This window comes from Anolis sagrei, chromosome X, assembly GCF_037176765.1.
Source record: "Anolis sagrei isolate rAnoSag1 chromosome X, rAnoSag1.mat, whole genome shotgun sequence".
Taxonomy (NCBI): domain Eukaryota; kingdom Metazoa; phylum Chordata; class Lepidosauria; order Squamata; family Dactyloidae; genus Anolis; species Anolis sagrei.
Genome location: NC_090034.1, coordinates 98,413,500 through 98,429,163, shown reverse-complemented (window position 1 = coordinate 98,429,163; position 15,664 = coordinate 98,413,500). Strand labels below are relative to the sequence as shown.

The window sequence follows — 15,664 nt, the reverse complement described above, 5'->3', positions numbered from 1 at the left end:
GGTAATGCCCCATTTCTTTAAATCATAGCGCTTTGCCATAAGCTCTCCAAGCCATGAGTTGTCTTCTGGTGTTATTTGAAGACGGGAGGAACGGTCAGATGATTGGTAGTCCCTCCATAACCACACTATGGCTTCTAGTCTTATTTCCTGTGGTCTTTTACCCAGGATTTGGGCCAAGGAGTTACAAACTGCCCTCTTAGAGGTCCATCTGCCTCTGTTAGTGTTATCGTTTAGAGAGTGCCATCAAATCTATATGGGACTTAACAGAGGTTCTACCAAAGGTGTACAATGTTAAATATGTATATACACAATACACACAGGAAAAAATACAGGATTAAACAAGAGAGCCTTACAAAAAGGGAGTTCTCTCTTATGTACTTTTAAGTTGCTTGTCACTAATTGAATTTTTGTGGAGAGAAGCATCTAAAGGTGCTCTCTTTGGTTATCAAGAGTACTAGCAATGCTTCAAAATAGGAGGATATTGCTTTGGTCTCTAAGGGAGAGAAGAGCAGCACGGCACAGCTTTCTCATGCCTTGGCCCTGGAGGTGGTGAGAGAAAAACCTGTTTCAACTGTAACTTCTTTGGACTCATAGGGAGAGAATGGTCAGGCATAGCTTTATCATGCCTTAGTGCAATGGTAGTTGAGAGATCTTTCCTCTATTCTAGCTTCTATTGCTTTGGCTTCAGAGGGAGAGACGAAAAGCCAGGACAGCTTCACTATGTCTTGATCCAGTGTTTCAGGCAGTGCTTCTCAACCTGTGGGTCGCAGCCCCTTTGGGGTTCGAGTGACTCTTTCACAGGGGTCACCGAAGACCATCGGAAAACACATATTTCTGATGGTTTTAGGAACCGAGACATTGCTAACTTTCCCCCACCTCCTTTGCTTCCCAGAGGACTCTTCTTCTTCTCCGGAAGGAGGTGGTGATGTCACTCAGCCCCACCCCCACTGCCATTTTAGGAGGAAGAGATGGGAGTGACTGAGGTGAGGTTTGCTTTGGAACCAAGAGGGAATGAGGAAGGAGAAGGAGGTGGAGGTGAGGAGGTGAGAGAGAAGGGGCCTAGAGAGAAGAGGGCTGGGTGGAGGACAGGGCTTAGAGGGGAGTGGAGTGGCCCCTCCATGGCCTAATCCCAGGGAGAAAGAGAAGTACAATGAAAATACATCCTGCATTTCAGATATTTACATTATGATTCATAACAGTAGCAAAATTATAGTTATGAAGTAGCAATTAAAATAATTTTATGGTTGGGGGGTCACCACAACATGAGGAACTGTATTAAAGGGTTACGGCATTAGGAAAGTTGTGAACCACTGGTTTAGGGAATTTCTTTATTCCAAATGTCATGCTCTGGTCCCAGAGAGGGAGAGGAGCAGCCCACATCTCCTTTTTTTTTATGGGCCCCCAGTGGCACAATGGATTAAACCGCTGCGCTGTTGAGCTTGTTGACCAAAAGGTTGCTGGTTCAAATCCGGGGAGCGGCGTGAGCTTCCGCTGTTAGCCCCAGCTTCTGCCAACCTAGCAGTTCGAAAACATGTAAATGTGAGTAGATCAATAGGTACCGCTCCGGTGGGAAGGTAAGGGAGCTCCATGCAGTCATGCCGGCCACATGAGGTGTCTACGGACAATGCCGGCTCTTCGGCTTAGAAATGGAGATGAGCACCAACCCCGAGAGTCAGACATGACTACACTTAATGTCAGGGGAAAACCTTTACCTTTACCTATCTTATTTAGATTATGAACCTGAGAGTAAAAACTATTTAAGTTATTACTTTTAAGTCACCCTGGGAGATTTCTTACTGGGGTAGGGTATAAATACTCTAAATAAAGAAATCATTTAGCCTTCCAGATTTGGCCAGCAGCAGTGAAGAATGCTGGGAGCTGCAGTTCCGCAATTCCGGGGATGGAATACAAGATTCCCACTCCTGCTCTGAAAGAATCGATCATTTCAATCTGTTTTATGACTTCTGGCTAAGCCTTCTTACCTAAAATAGGCAACAATTATTTGGACAGTTCTCAACTCAATGAAAGAAGAATGATTAATATAACTTCAAGATAATGCTTTGGATCCATCCCGGCCATGAGAGGGGTTCTATTGCCAAGTAAAGATTACAATGATTTCTGCATGCTCACAATTTCTGAAGTGCTTTCCTAGCAGCTTGCCCAGTTTTAGGGAGTAGGACACTTCAATACTGACCTTGTTCTAATCTGAATTGCATTAATAAATTGAAATATTTTAACTGTTCTAATTGTTCTGAGGTTTTGCTGCTTGCTGGCATTGCATGGGTGCCAGATCCTTTCTGCTGATGCAGCTCTGAGAACCAATGTGGTTTCAGAAGCAAAAGCTTCCATAAAGACTTGGGAAGCAAAAATACTGTTCTCTTGTTGCTATTGGGTCACCTTGGTCTTCAGCTTAACATAACTATCTAGTCCTGACTGGCAAGAACTTTAGGGCAGGATTCTCTACTAGCTCTAACATTAAACATAATCTTGCAATCTATGAATCAAACAATCAAGATTCTATATATTAAAGGAATTGAGTTTAATGTACACAAGACTTCCCACAAACACCTCTGCCCTGGAAGATATTACCAAATTCTGAAATGGAGTGCAATGAACTCTATTCACTTACACTTAAAGAAGCAATCTGATCTTAAAGTTTCCAAGTAGTAAATTATTGATAAAATGGACTTTGCCCCACAAGTACCGCTAACAGAGTCCTAAACTAGTCCTATGAACTTTCTGCTTTTGGAACTGAATCATATAAGATGATCCCAGAGTAAGAACAAGGAGGGGGGAAGCCCAAAATCTTGCTCCTGAAGTATGTATGACTGTGAAGTGTAGCGCTTCAAGCTGCAAATAGGCATGAAGGACTTATAACTGAATGCCCCCCCACCCCACAAAACGTTTGGCACACACTGAACATTACACAAAAAAGAACATTACAGCTGAACCATCTCCCAGAAAATTAGTGTACTTGTATTCTTTGCCAGTATAAAAGTGAGATATAAATAAAATGCACATGTTCAGAAAGTCACAAGACTAAACAAAAAACACCCCAATAACAAAGGATGTCTCCCTTCCACAATGTTCTCCACTGCACAAAAGAAGAGCGAAGGAAAAATGACTGGAGAATAACCTATGAAAAATGAAGTAACTCCTTCTAACAAAGGAACTGTTTTCACTCAGAAACATTACATTTATTTGTTATAGATAATTTAAACATTCTATTGTGGGACTACTCCCCAATGTCTGGACAACAAAATGGATAATGCAACTGCAAAAGCTGTGTAGGGAATGAGGTGCACGTATTACTCTTTCTGGCCTGTTTTAGGTCAGCCAAGGGTATTTTTCAAAACTGGTAGCAACCGGCCTGCAGAGAGAGGCTTAGATAAGTACTGTTTCCTCAACAGATCCACCTTCCAAATCAGCACAAGGGAGTATGGCTGTTGCTAGAAGTATTAAGTTTGCAATGTGTTCTGAGCAAGCTAAAGTATTTAAGAAAACCCATTTACTACTACTATTATTACTATTACTATATTTAGATAACTAATATCAGAGAATGTTATTGTTGCTTTCATAAAAATCTAAAAACATGACTGCTGTTGCAAATTAACAATGAGATGGTTTAAAGGAAATAGAGAAATCCCACCACTCACACCCTTCCATCAAGTTTTCTATATACACAAATATTCACACACAAAGCAGAAACTGGTGGTTCCACAAACATTGAGATCTCACCTAAACAGGACCCCTTTGATGACCTGCCAGGCATTTGGAGGTTGCTGTTGCGGCTGGTTCTGTTGCTGAGTATCAACAACTCCTTCTCCTCCCCCAGCAGTTCCATTGCTAGTCACTTGCTTTAACGTAAAGAGAAAAAGAGAAGACATGTATCAGCAAAAAATCATTCAGGAAAAAAACCTAGCAGTTCAAATTAGTGTAAGCGCTGTGTTCACTGCTAGCTATTGATATAATCAACAAGTAATACAGATTTCAAGTCCCAAACCTTTACAAGTGCACAAAACACTATCACTTTATTCCCAGCTCCTTCTGTAATATACTGTAAAAGCCCACCAATGATGATCTAAAGGGAGTCCCACTGGCTCCAGGAAAGGCCCCATTGAACTGGCATCAATTTCCAGTAGACTATTTTATTTTATTTACCCTATTTATATCTCGCTTTTCTCAACCCTGTAGGGGACTCAAGGCAGCTTACATATATAGGCAACATTTCAATGCCATGTAAACACACACACATGCATATATAATAAATAAACATATATATTAAAACTCTTGTTGCTTGTTGTAAACCGCTATGAGTCGCCTTAGGGCTGAGAATGGCGGTATACAAATGAAGTAAATAAATAAATAAAACTCATTAAAACATATCAAACCTTAAAACAGTTATTAAAATTGTTTTATACAAAAGGATAATCCATAGCCATTTCAAATGGTCATTGCACTATTCCATAATTCTCTAGTGGGCTACTAACTGAATGCTTGGTCCCATATCCGTGTCTTTAGCCTTTTCCTGAAGGTAAGGAGGAGGGAGGGGCTAATCTGATTTCATTCGGGAGGAAGTTCCAAAGCTAAGGGGCCACTACTGAGAAGGCCCTGTCTCTTGTCATCACCAACCACACCTGAGAAGGAGACAGGATTGAGAGCAGAGCCTTCCTATGCAATCTTAACTTCCTCGCTGGCTTATACAGGGAGATAAGAAAGGCCTAAAAACTTGGCTCTTCTGATGTGCCTTCAGTGAATGAATATATTTCCGATATGCAGTCTGTTCCAACTACTGCTCCGTTGTCATGAGGCACTTTCCCCCCGCCCTTAATGAAGGCCTAACTCTAGTGTTCTGCCCCTTTTGTGTTCCTCCCTAAGAAACCCATTCTCCTTCAGAAACATATCTCATCCAGGGTTTTATCAATTTTATTCCTAGTACATTTGGCCTGCCCACTGTGTTCTATTTCTCAAGAGTCTGGAAAATATTCTTGTAGCCTGACTCCATAAAAGATACAACATTTAATGGGACTATTAGTGGCTAACTTACATAAAGTTCTTTAACCCCTGGGACTAGGTGCAGCCCTCACAGATGTTTCTGTGGCCCGACAATATCTCAACATCATCAAACTAACTTTCTTCCTGCTAGAAGGTTGTGAAACAGATGCAACAAAGCACCAACACTGCACCAGGCAAGATACTTATCATCCAAACCGAAAGCTATTAGTAAGAACTTAAGGCCTTGAGAATGGACTCAAATTTATTGAAGTGGAACGAACAGCAGAGAGGGCATTCGATTTCAGCATATTAACATCTAGATGGTGGAGAATAACTAAAGGGGAAGTACAGTATTTAAGCAATATCACTGAGGGGAATTCCAAATTAAGAAAAAATGTGGACAGTGATCGAGTTATCTTAAATATATGGTTGGCAGGCAAACAAAAGAATTAAATAGCCAAAATACAAGCAGCTTCCCATCAATGAGTAGAAAAACAGGTGTGGAAGGGTGATTTCCTCCAACCACCTCCCTGTTTCTAGCAGGTGTAATAGACAATTCACCAAACATTGTTATCCTGGTCTATTTTTAAAGAATGAAAGAGTACCTACGGTAATTCCCACCCTTTTGTGGGTTTTAAAGAGTTATTTTTCTGAGATGGCTTCATCTCAGGGAAAGAGGCAAGTTACAAACTTGTTACTCATCCAGTGATGTCATGGACAACTTCCTCTCCTGCATCCCTGAAACCAATCCAGTCAAACAGAATGCAGAGGCAGGACAGAGATGTCCTCTCCAGCAGAAGATAAATGAAAGTATATCAGGGCAAAAGCAATGAATCATGCAAAGAAATGACAGGAAGTATCCCCTATGGGTGAGTTCTCTGGGTGATAGCAGATTTTAATTATGCTTTTTCTCACAGCACAGGAACGCTCCCTCCGCATAGCATAAGAATAACCGACTCTGAAAAAGATTACAACCAGCAAAAACAGGCTATCTGATCTAGACTGTGTAGCCAAAAAGCATTGTTGTCCCTTAGAATAAGTCACATTTTGTGAGGCAGGTTGTGAGCGAGATTTCCAGGCTCCAAAGAAAACTGGCAAGGAGAGAGCAATTACTTCGAACAGACAAAAGTTCTTTCTCCCACCCTGGACTTTCCACAGAGATATAAACCCCATTTTCCTAGTTTCCAACGCTCCTCACGACCTCTGAGGATGCCTGCCACAGATGCAGGCGAAAAGTCATGAGAGAAGGCTTCTGGAACATGACCATACAGCCTGGAAAACTCACAACAACCCAGTGATTCCGGCCATGAAAGCCTTCGACAATATAATGCCAACTAGGCTGTGTTCCCACAGAAACCTGGGACAGAGAACTTGCAGAATATTGAATGGAGAGTAAAGGGAAAACATTCATCTGACACAGCGTTTCTCAACCTGGGGGTCGGGACCTCTGGGTGGGTCGCGAGGGGGTGGCAGAGGGGTTGCCAAAGACCACCAGAAAACACAATATTTTCTGTTGGTCATGGGGGTTCTGTGTGGGAAATTTGGCCCAATTCTATCGTTGGTTGGGTTCAGAATGCTCTTTCATTGTAGGTGAACTATAAATCCCAGCAACGACAACTCCCAAATGTCAAGGTCTATTTTCACCCAAACTCCACCAGGGTTCACATTTGGGCATATTGAGTATTTGTACCAAGTTTGGTCCAAATTCATCATTATTTGAATCTACAATGCATTCTGGATGTAGGTGAACTACAACTCCAGAACGCAAGGTCAATGCCCACCAAACCCTTCTAGTGTTTTCTGTTGGTCATCAGAGTTCTGTGTGCCAGGTTTGGTTCAATGCCATCGTTGGTGGAGTTCAGAAGGCTCTTTGATTGTAGGTGAACTATAAATGCCAACAACTACAACTCCCAAATGACAAAATTAACCCCCCACAACGCCAGTATTCAAATTGGAGCATTTCAGGTGTTTGTGCCATATTTGGTCCAGTGAATGAAAATACATCCTGCATATCAGATATTTACATAATGATTCATTACAGGAGCAAAATGACAGTTATGAAGCAGCAACAACAGTAATATTATGGTTGGGGGTCACCACAACATGAGGAACTGTATTAAGGGGTCGCGACATTAGGAAGGTTGAGAAACACTGATCTGACAGGTTAAAAAGTACTGTAAAGAAAGGTATTTTTAAAACGTTGGAAAAGTGACAGAATGGGAAGGCCCAAAGGAGAAATGTCATGTGGGTGGATAGGGAGTGTGGAAATAAACAGTCCCCTACAGCAGGGCAACTAAACTCCAATTCCCCAGATGGAGAAGAAAAGAAAACCAGCAATTTCACAGGAAACCTAAAGAACACAGTGTTGACAAAAATGCCAGGGATCCCTTTAACCCAGTGCTCCCCAACTTTTGGTCCTCCAGATGTTTTGGACTTCAACTCCCAGAAAGCCCAGCCAGTTGACCAGCTGTTAGGAATGTGGGAGCTGAACACCAAAACATGTGGAGGACCAAAGGTTGGGAACCACTGCTTTAACAAAGATGACAAGTGAATCAGTGTAAAATGGTAGAAACTCCTGGTGATGCAGTGGGTTAAACCCTTGTGCCGGCAGGACTGAAGACCAATAGGTCACAGGTTCAAATCCAGGGGGAGTGCGGATGAGCTCTCTCTGTCAGCTCCAGCTACCCATGAGAGAAACCTTCCAAAAGGATGGTAAAACATCGAAACATCCGGGCATCCCCTGGGCAACGTCCTTGCAGACGGCCAATTCTCTAACACTAGAAGTGACTTGCAGTCAGCCTCTCAAGTCGCTCCTGATGCAAAATATAAATAACAACAAAAGTGTAAAATTATATTTTTTATTATTAAAGGTTAAGTTGCCATTATGGCAATATGAAAGGGGGGAGTAAGAACAGACTAAATTTGAAAGGAAAAAAAAATATGCTGTCCAAGAAAGGGTTGGAACTAAAGGAGACATGGACACTGACATACAAGTGAGGTAGCAACTGGCAGAATAACCAGAATGTCTCCTTTCTTTAATTAGAGAGAAAGGTAGAAGCAATTTGCTTGGGAGGCTGTTGAGAAGCCGGAGGACTGAAAAATGAACAAGAGGCTGACCCTTGTGCACGCACCTAAGAATCAGAGGTGGGCAGTCTGTGGCCTTCCAGAGACTGGACTATGACTTCTATCAGCTCTAAGCAATGTAGTCGTGGTTAAAGAAGTCACAATCCACTAACATTTGGAGGGCCAAATGTTGTCCTAAATGGAGATAGAGACATAATAAGTAACCAAGAAAGCAAAAGAAGAAACCAAGTGCTGAGGAAGGATGAAAAAATGTACTTAAAAGGATTAGAAGGCTGGACCAATACCATGTGCCACTGCAGAAGATAAAGTATTCTAGCTGGTGCTTCATAATGTAAGCGGCATAAGAACTAAAATGGAGAGAAATCTGGGTTGAATGTCCATACTTGGCCAGAACCCATTCACACAGTCCATCTGCCAAACAACTGCACCTGATCAAGTACCAAAAGCCTTCTACCACCTGATTCATTTATATGTATTATACCACACTTTATTTCAAGATTGAGACCCACTATGGTTGGGTTGAGCCTATCTGCATGACGAGACTTTTCAGCTATTTGGCACAGGCATGAGGGACATTATATACTGGCTAAAAGGTTACACAAGATGGGCTTCCAGATTCAAATCCTCACATCAGGAGTCTCCCATGGAGTTTAGTAGAATTTAGTAGTCTTAGTAGACCACAAGTTGAACCTGAGCCAAGAGAGTAGATGTAGCAGCTTAAAAAGCCAATGCAATTTTAGGATGTATCAATAGGAGAACAGGTAATTCCCAAGTAACGAACAAGATAGGTCCTGTAGGTTTGTTCTTAAGTTGAATTTGTATGCAAGTCAGAACAGGTACATTTTAAAGTGGATTTCCCACACTTCCTTTTGTCTCACTCCCTATATAGTGCCAAAATCACGGGAAGCCATGGTATCAATCTATTCTACTTGCTCACACCTCCCCTGGAACAACACTGCAGCCCACTGTGAGAACCCACAATTCAAAAAGGGGATGGACAAGATGGAAGGCAACCAAAATAATCAAAGGTTTGGAAATGAAGCCCTATGAGGGATGGCTTAGGGATTTGAGGGTGGATGTTTAGCTTGGGGGAAAGGAGGTTGAGAGGGGACTCAATAGCCTTGTTTAAGTATTTGAAAGGATATCACTGTATGTTTTCTGATGCTCTAGAGCAGTGGTTCTCAACCTGGGTCCCCAGATGTTTTTGGCCTACAACTCCCAGAAATCCTAACAGCTGGTAAACTGGCTGGGATTTCTGGGAGTTGTAGGCCAAAAACATCTGGGGACCCAGGTTGAGAACAACTGCTCTAGAGCAGGGGTCCTCAAACTTTTTAAACAGAGGGCCAGGTCACAATCCCTCAAACTGTTGGAGGGCCGGATTATAATTTGAAAAAAGCATGAATGAATTCCTATGTACACTACACATATCTTATTTGCAGTGCAAAAAAAAACCCCACCTAAAAACAATACAATAATTAAAACGAAGAACAATTTTAACAAATATAAACTTATTAGTATTTCAATGGGAAGTGTGGGCCTGCTTTTGGCTGATGAGATAGGATTGTTGTTATTGTGTGCTTGCAAGTCGTTTCAAACTTAGGTTGACCCTGTGCAAGGGCTGGGCAAATGACCTTGGAGGGCCAGCATTAGTTTGAGGACCACTGCTCTAGAGATTAGAATTTAGGGAAGAGGAACAGAAAGGGGAGAGGAAAGCAGGCCCCTCAAAGACCACAAATACCAAACACATTCCAGCTGTGCCCTGCGGGTATATTCATGTTTACATGTCTGAGGTTGAAAGAAACCAAAGCTGAATTGTGTTTACTAGGCACAATGTGGGAAAAACAAAAACAAACACACTCCAGCTTTAGACAGACTCATATAACATTCCTCCCACCTGCTTTGGGACCTTTGTGGCAAATGTCCTGATTCATCCTCTGCCGTCCCCATTTCCCAGTTGCTTTTAAAATACAGGCACTCCCCAAGTTACAAACATGCAACTTACAAATGACTCCTAGTTAAGAACGGGGGTGAGACAACAGAAAGTGAGAGAAATCTACCCCTCGGAAGGGATATTCACTCTTGAAAAGTTATTATCATGAGGAAAAGGTGTCACCACAGGAGTTTTATCACTAATCCTTGTTTCAACAACAAGCCACATTGTTCAAAATCTAATTAACACAGGAACAGAAAGTGAGGCAAAATCTTCTGGACAGGGGAACCCATCAGCAAAACAAACACTATTTTTTGACTGGAGTTAACTTAAAAATGTACCTGTTCAGATTTGCATACAAATTCAACTTAAGAACAAACATACAAAACCTATCTTGTTCATAACTTGGGGACTGCCTGTACTCCTACTGATGCAGTCTAAAATCGCATTGGCTTTTTAAACTGCTGCGTCACACTGCTGTCTCGTGTTCAGCTTGTAGTCTACTAAGAATCCGAAAGTACTTTCATGTGTTTCATTTTCAAGCCAGGTGTCACCCATCCTGTATTTGTGCTTTTTATTGCCTAAGTGTAGTACTTTACTGCCCTTAAATGGCTCTGGGTGTTAACCTTTCCCCATGCTACCCAATACACTCTCTCTGCCCCCTCTATATAGACACAAAAACGCATATATACATAAACATATTATTATATTATTATTTGAAACACAACAAGATGAGTCCACAGCAGACACTCTGCTGGCTGTTGAATTAGATCAAATGTCGGACACTTCCCAAGTGTCTAGGACTGTGTGATGTATTGACAAATAATACGTGCAGATCCCAGTAAGGTGGCCTTCTGCAGCTGGCAGATGGTAATTTTGTCAGTGCCGATTGTGTTTAAGTGCAGGCCAAGGTCTTTAGGCACTGCACCCAGTGTGCCAATCACCACTGGGACCACCTTTACTAGCTTGTGCCAGAGTTTTTGCAGTTCTTTAAATCCTCATATCGTGTTATTGTAATTGTTATTATTATTATTATTATTATTATGTTTATGTTTATTTCCTGCTTTTTCTCTCTATACGGAGACACAAAGTGGCTCACAACTAAAAGCACAGCAATACAAATTAAAATATACAAATATTAAAACAGTATTAAACATTTAAAAGCATACAAAATCACAGCACCCCTGATGATTTTAAAAATCTTCATCTTTAAAAGCTCGCCTGAATAGAAAGGTTTTAGCCAGCCGCAGGAAGGACAGCTGGAAGGGGGCTATTCCGGCTTTCCTGGGCAGGGAGTTCCAGAGTTAAGGGGCAGCCACCATGAAGGAAGGCTCGCACTCTAGTTCCCAGCCTGTTAGGAATTGTGGGAGTTGAAGTCTAAAACACTAGGAGGGCCCAAGTTTGCCCATGCCTGCTGTAAAGAGTGCTTGGAAGCTTCATCTGGTCCAGAGGTCAGCAGCCAGATTACTAACAGGAGCACTGCACAGGGAGAGAACAATTAGCATGCTATGGCAGCTCTGCTGGCCTCCATTCTGCTACTGGGTGAAATTTAATGTGCTGGTTATTACCTTTAAAGCACTAAATGGTTTGGGTCCAGACTATCTAACCAAACGCATCTCCTCATATGAACCTGCTCAGACACTGAGCTCATTAAGAGGTCCTCTTCACGGTCCTACCCGGAGGTTTAGCACAGCTGGTAAATCATCAGCAATTATAAGATCTATCAACCAAAATGTTGCAAGTTCGAAGCCCTGGGATGGCATGAGCAGCCAACTGTCAGCCCTAGCTCATTGTTTACCTAAGCAATTTAAAAACAGCTTTAGCTGTGATTAGAAAAATTAGGTACCGCAAAAAAAAGCAAGGTGTTTTATGACGCCATAAAGAAGGAAGATCAGAGAATGCTGGATGACCAAAAGGAAGGAGGAAGTCCTGATGGCTCTTCGTCATAGAGGATAGAGCAACAGCACCCCCTGAACTCAAGCTCAACCTTCCATGGCACCTCCTTCTGTTCTGTTTGTGTATTGTCTATACAAAATGGCACTGAATGTTTGCTGTGTTATGTGTACTGTGATCCGCCCTGAGTCCCCTTCGAGGTGAGAAGGGCGGAATATAAATAAAATGTTGTTGCTATTATTATTATTATTATTATTATTCCTGTATCAAACTTGGTTGGTGCGGACGAGAGAGGGCCTTCTCTGCAATTGCCCCCCACCTCTGGAATTACCCCCTGAAGGAGATCAGAATGGCCCCATCACTATCCTCCTTTAGTAAGCAAATAAAAACCTGTAATATGCAAATGGCTTTTAACGATTGTTTTTTATTTATATTGTTTTAACTTATTATTGTTTCTCATATGATTTGTATAATTTGCACAGTTGGTGGGGACAAGAGGGGGGGGGGGCTTCTCCGTGATTGCCCTCTACCTCTGGAACTCCCTCCCCAAAGAAGTAAAAATGGCCCACTCCCTCCTCTCCTTTAAAAAGCTTTTAAAGACTCATTGCTGCACTTTAGCTTATGGAGGAGGATTCGAACAACTTAATACAGTGGTTCTCAACGTGTGGGTCCCCAGGTGTTTTGGCCTAAAATTCCCAGAAATCCCAGCCAGTTTACTAGCTGTTAGGATTTCTGGGAGTTGAAGGCCAAAACTTCTGGGGACCCACACGTTGAGAACCACTGATTTAATACATCCTCGTTTGGAAATGCACTTTGGCACAGTTTGGCTGTTGCATATCATCATCACACTAATTTAAATCACATCACACATTATTTCACACTTTTAATTGTACCTTAATTTATTTAGATCCTTTTGATGCAAATGTGTATGGTGAGCTTTATGTGTTTTAAACTATTATTTGGTTGGCATTTAAGTTTTTAAGTTTATATTGATGCTATTTGTTTGTTGTTTGATTTGTTTTGTTGCTCACTTTGGCACTGAAAGTTTCCCCTTTTTTTCTGGAATCCGCCCTGAATCCCTCTGAGGAGATAGTGCGGGTTGCAAATAAAGTATTGTTAGGTTGCTGTGACTTTTCCAGGGTGTATGGTGATGTTCCAGAAGCATTCTCTCCTGACATTTCACCCACATCTATGGCGGGCATCCTCAGAGGTTGTGAGGTATTTTGGAAACTAAGCAAGGGAAGTTTATACATCTGTGGAAGGTCTAGGGGGGGGAGAAAGAACTCTTGTCTGTTGGAGGCAAGTGTGAATGTTGCAATTAATCCTGCAAAGCCTTGCAGCTTCAAAGTCCGGCTGAATCCTGCCTGGGGGAATCCTTTGTTGAGAGGTGTTAGCTGGCCCCGATTGTTTCATGTCTGGAATTCTCCTGTTTTCAGAGTGCTGTTCTTCGTTTACAGTCCTGATTTTAGAGTTTTTTAAAATACTGGTGGCCAGATTTTGTTTATTTTTATGGTTTCCTCCTTTCTGTTGAAATTTGAAGTATTACTACTGTTATTTATTTATTTAGAACATTTAATGCAATACAACTGTTTGGTTTGCTCCTAACATGATGAATATATAATTTTTTTTTCATGTCAGGAGACACTTGCGAAACTGCAAGTCGCTTCTGGTGTGAGAGAATTGGCCGCCTGCAAGGACGTTGCCCAGGCGATGCCCAGATGTTTTTGCCAACCTTGTGAGAAGCTTCTCTCATGCCCCTGCATGAGGAGCTGGAGCTGACAGAGGGAGCTCATCCACACTCTCCCCAGATTCAAACCTGCGACCTGTCGGTCTTCAGTACTGTCGGCACAAGGATTTAACCCACCGAGTCCCCGGGGCTCCTTATATATAAATAAATATTTAGAACATTTCTACCTCGTCCTTCTCAACCTCCAAAGAGGGACTGTTGTTGTTGTTGTTGTTGTGTTGTATTGTATTGTGTATATGAATTTGTTTAATGTATTATTTATGGCATTGAAAATTTGCCTTTTTATGTTGTGAGAAACCTTGCACCCCCTTGGGGAGATTGGGTGGGGCAGAAATAAAGTTTTACTTACTAGTCTGGATGAGGGCAAGGAAATTGAAGTTGAATCCAGACAGAACAGAGGTCCTCCTGGTCAGTCTCAAGGCCGAACAGGGTATAGGGTCGCAACATGTGCTGGACGGAGTCACACTCCCCTTGAAGGCACAGGTTCGCAGCTTGGGGGTTCTCTTGGATTCATCACTGAGCCTGGAATCCCAGGTTGCAGTGGTGGCCAGAGGAGCATTCGCACAATTAAAACTTGTGAGCAAGCTGCACCCGTACCTTGGGAAGTCAGACTTGGCCACCGTGGTCCACCCTCTCGTTACATCTAGAATAGACTACTGCAACACACTCTACGTGGGGTTGCCTTTGAAGACCGCTCGGAAGCTTCAAATAGTCCAACGAGAGGCAGCCAGGTTAATAACTGGGGCGGCATACAGGGAGCATACAACTCCCGTGTTACGCTAGCTCTACTGGCTGCCTGTTTGCTACCAGGCACAATTCAATGTGCTGGCTTTGGCCTATAAAGCCCCAAAGGGCCCCGGCCCAAATTACCTGTCCGAACGCATCTTCCCCTATGAACCATCGTGGAAATTAAGATCCTCCGGGGAAGCCATGCTTTCCGCCCCGCCATTGTCACAGGCACGATTGGTGGGGACGAGAGACAGGGCCTTCTCGGTGATTGCTCCCTGGCTATGAAACTCCCTTCCTGGTGAGATCAGGTCAGCCCCCTCCCTCCTGTCCTTTAGAAAGATGGTCAAAACTTGGCTGTGGGACCAAGCTTTCGGGACAGGGCAATGAAGCGGCAATAGGAAAGATGACCAGGCCAAAATACTAGATTTGATGTGGATGACTAGGACGATTTTAAATGGTGTGTTTTAACATTTTGATAATTTTTTTTTAATGTTTGTGTATTGTATGTGAATTTGTGTCCCGGCATTGAATGTTTGCCGTGTATATGCTGTGCTCTGCCCTGAGTCCCCTTCGGGGTGAGAAGGGCGGAATATAAATCTGTATAAATAAATACGTAAAGTTAGTTTGTGGGATTAACAGAACTCAAAAACCACTGGACGAATTGACACCAAATTTGGACACAAGACACCTAACAACCCAATGTATGTCCTTCACTCAAAAAAATTGATTTTGTCATTTGGGAGTTGTAGTTGCTGAGGTTTATAGTTCACCTATAATCAGAGGCGGCCCTAGGTAATTTTTCAATGGTAAGCAAACAGTATTTTGGTCCCCGTCCCCCCCAACCAATCACTGAAATATATTTTCTGTTCGTCGTGGGAGTTCTGTGTGCCATATTTGGTTCAATTCCATCATTGGTGGAGTTCAGAATGCTCTTTGATTGTAGGTGAACTATACATCCCAGTAACTACAACTTGCATATGTGAAGGTCTATTTTCCCCCAAGAGCGCCTCAAGACGCCCCTAGGCAAAATCAACTATACTGCAAATGCTTACTTTGCGTAATGGGTTGAGCCGCCCCTGCCTACAATCAAAGAGCATTCTGAACCCCACCAACGATGGAATTGAACCAAACTTGACCAACAGAAAATGCTGGAAGGGTTTGGTGGGCAGTGTCCTTTGGTTTTGGAGTTGTAGTCCACCTACATCCAGAGAGCACTGTGGAATCAAACAATGATGGATCTGGACCAAACTCTACACGAATACTCAATATGCCCAAATGTGAACACT

General features: G+C 42.5%; 1 protein-coding gene across 1 annotated transcript in view; it reads right to left on the bottom strand.

Moving 5' to 3' along the window:
• The window catches only part of LOC132780055 (putative lipid scramblase CLPTM1), a 47,113-nt gene that overhangs the window by 30,446 nt on the left and 1,003 nt on the right, over positions 1 to 15,664 (bottom strand). The window contains exon 2 of the mRNA XM_067460931.1: positions 3,739 to 3,857. Within this exon, the coding sequence (XP_067317032.1) occupies positions 3,739 to 3,857 (119 nt within the window). The remainder of the gene's footprint in view (positions 1 to 3,738; positions 3,858 to 15,664) is intronic.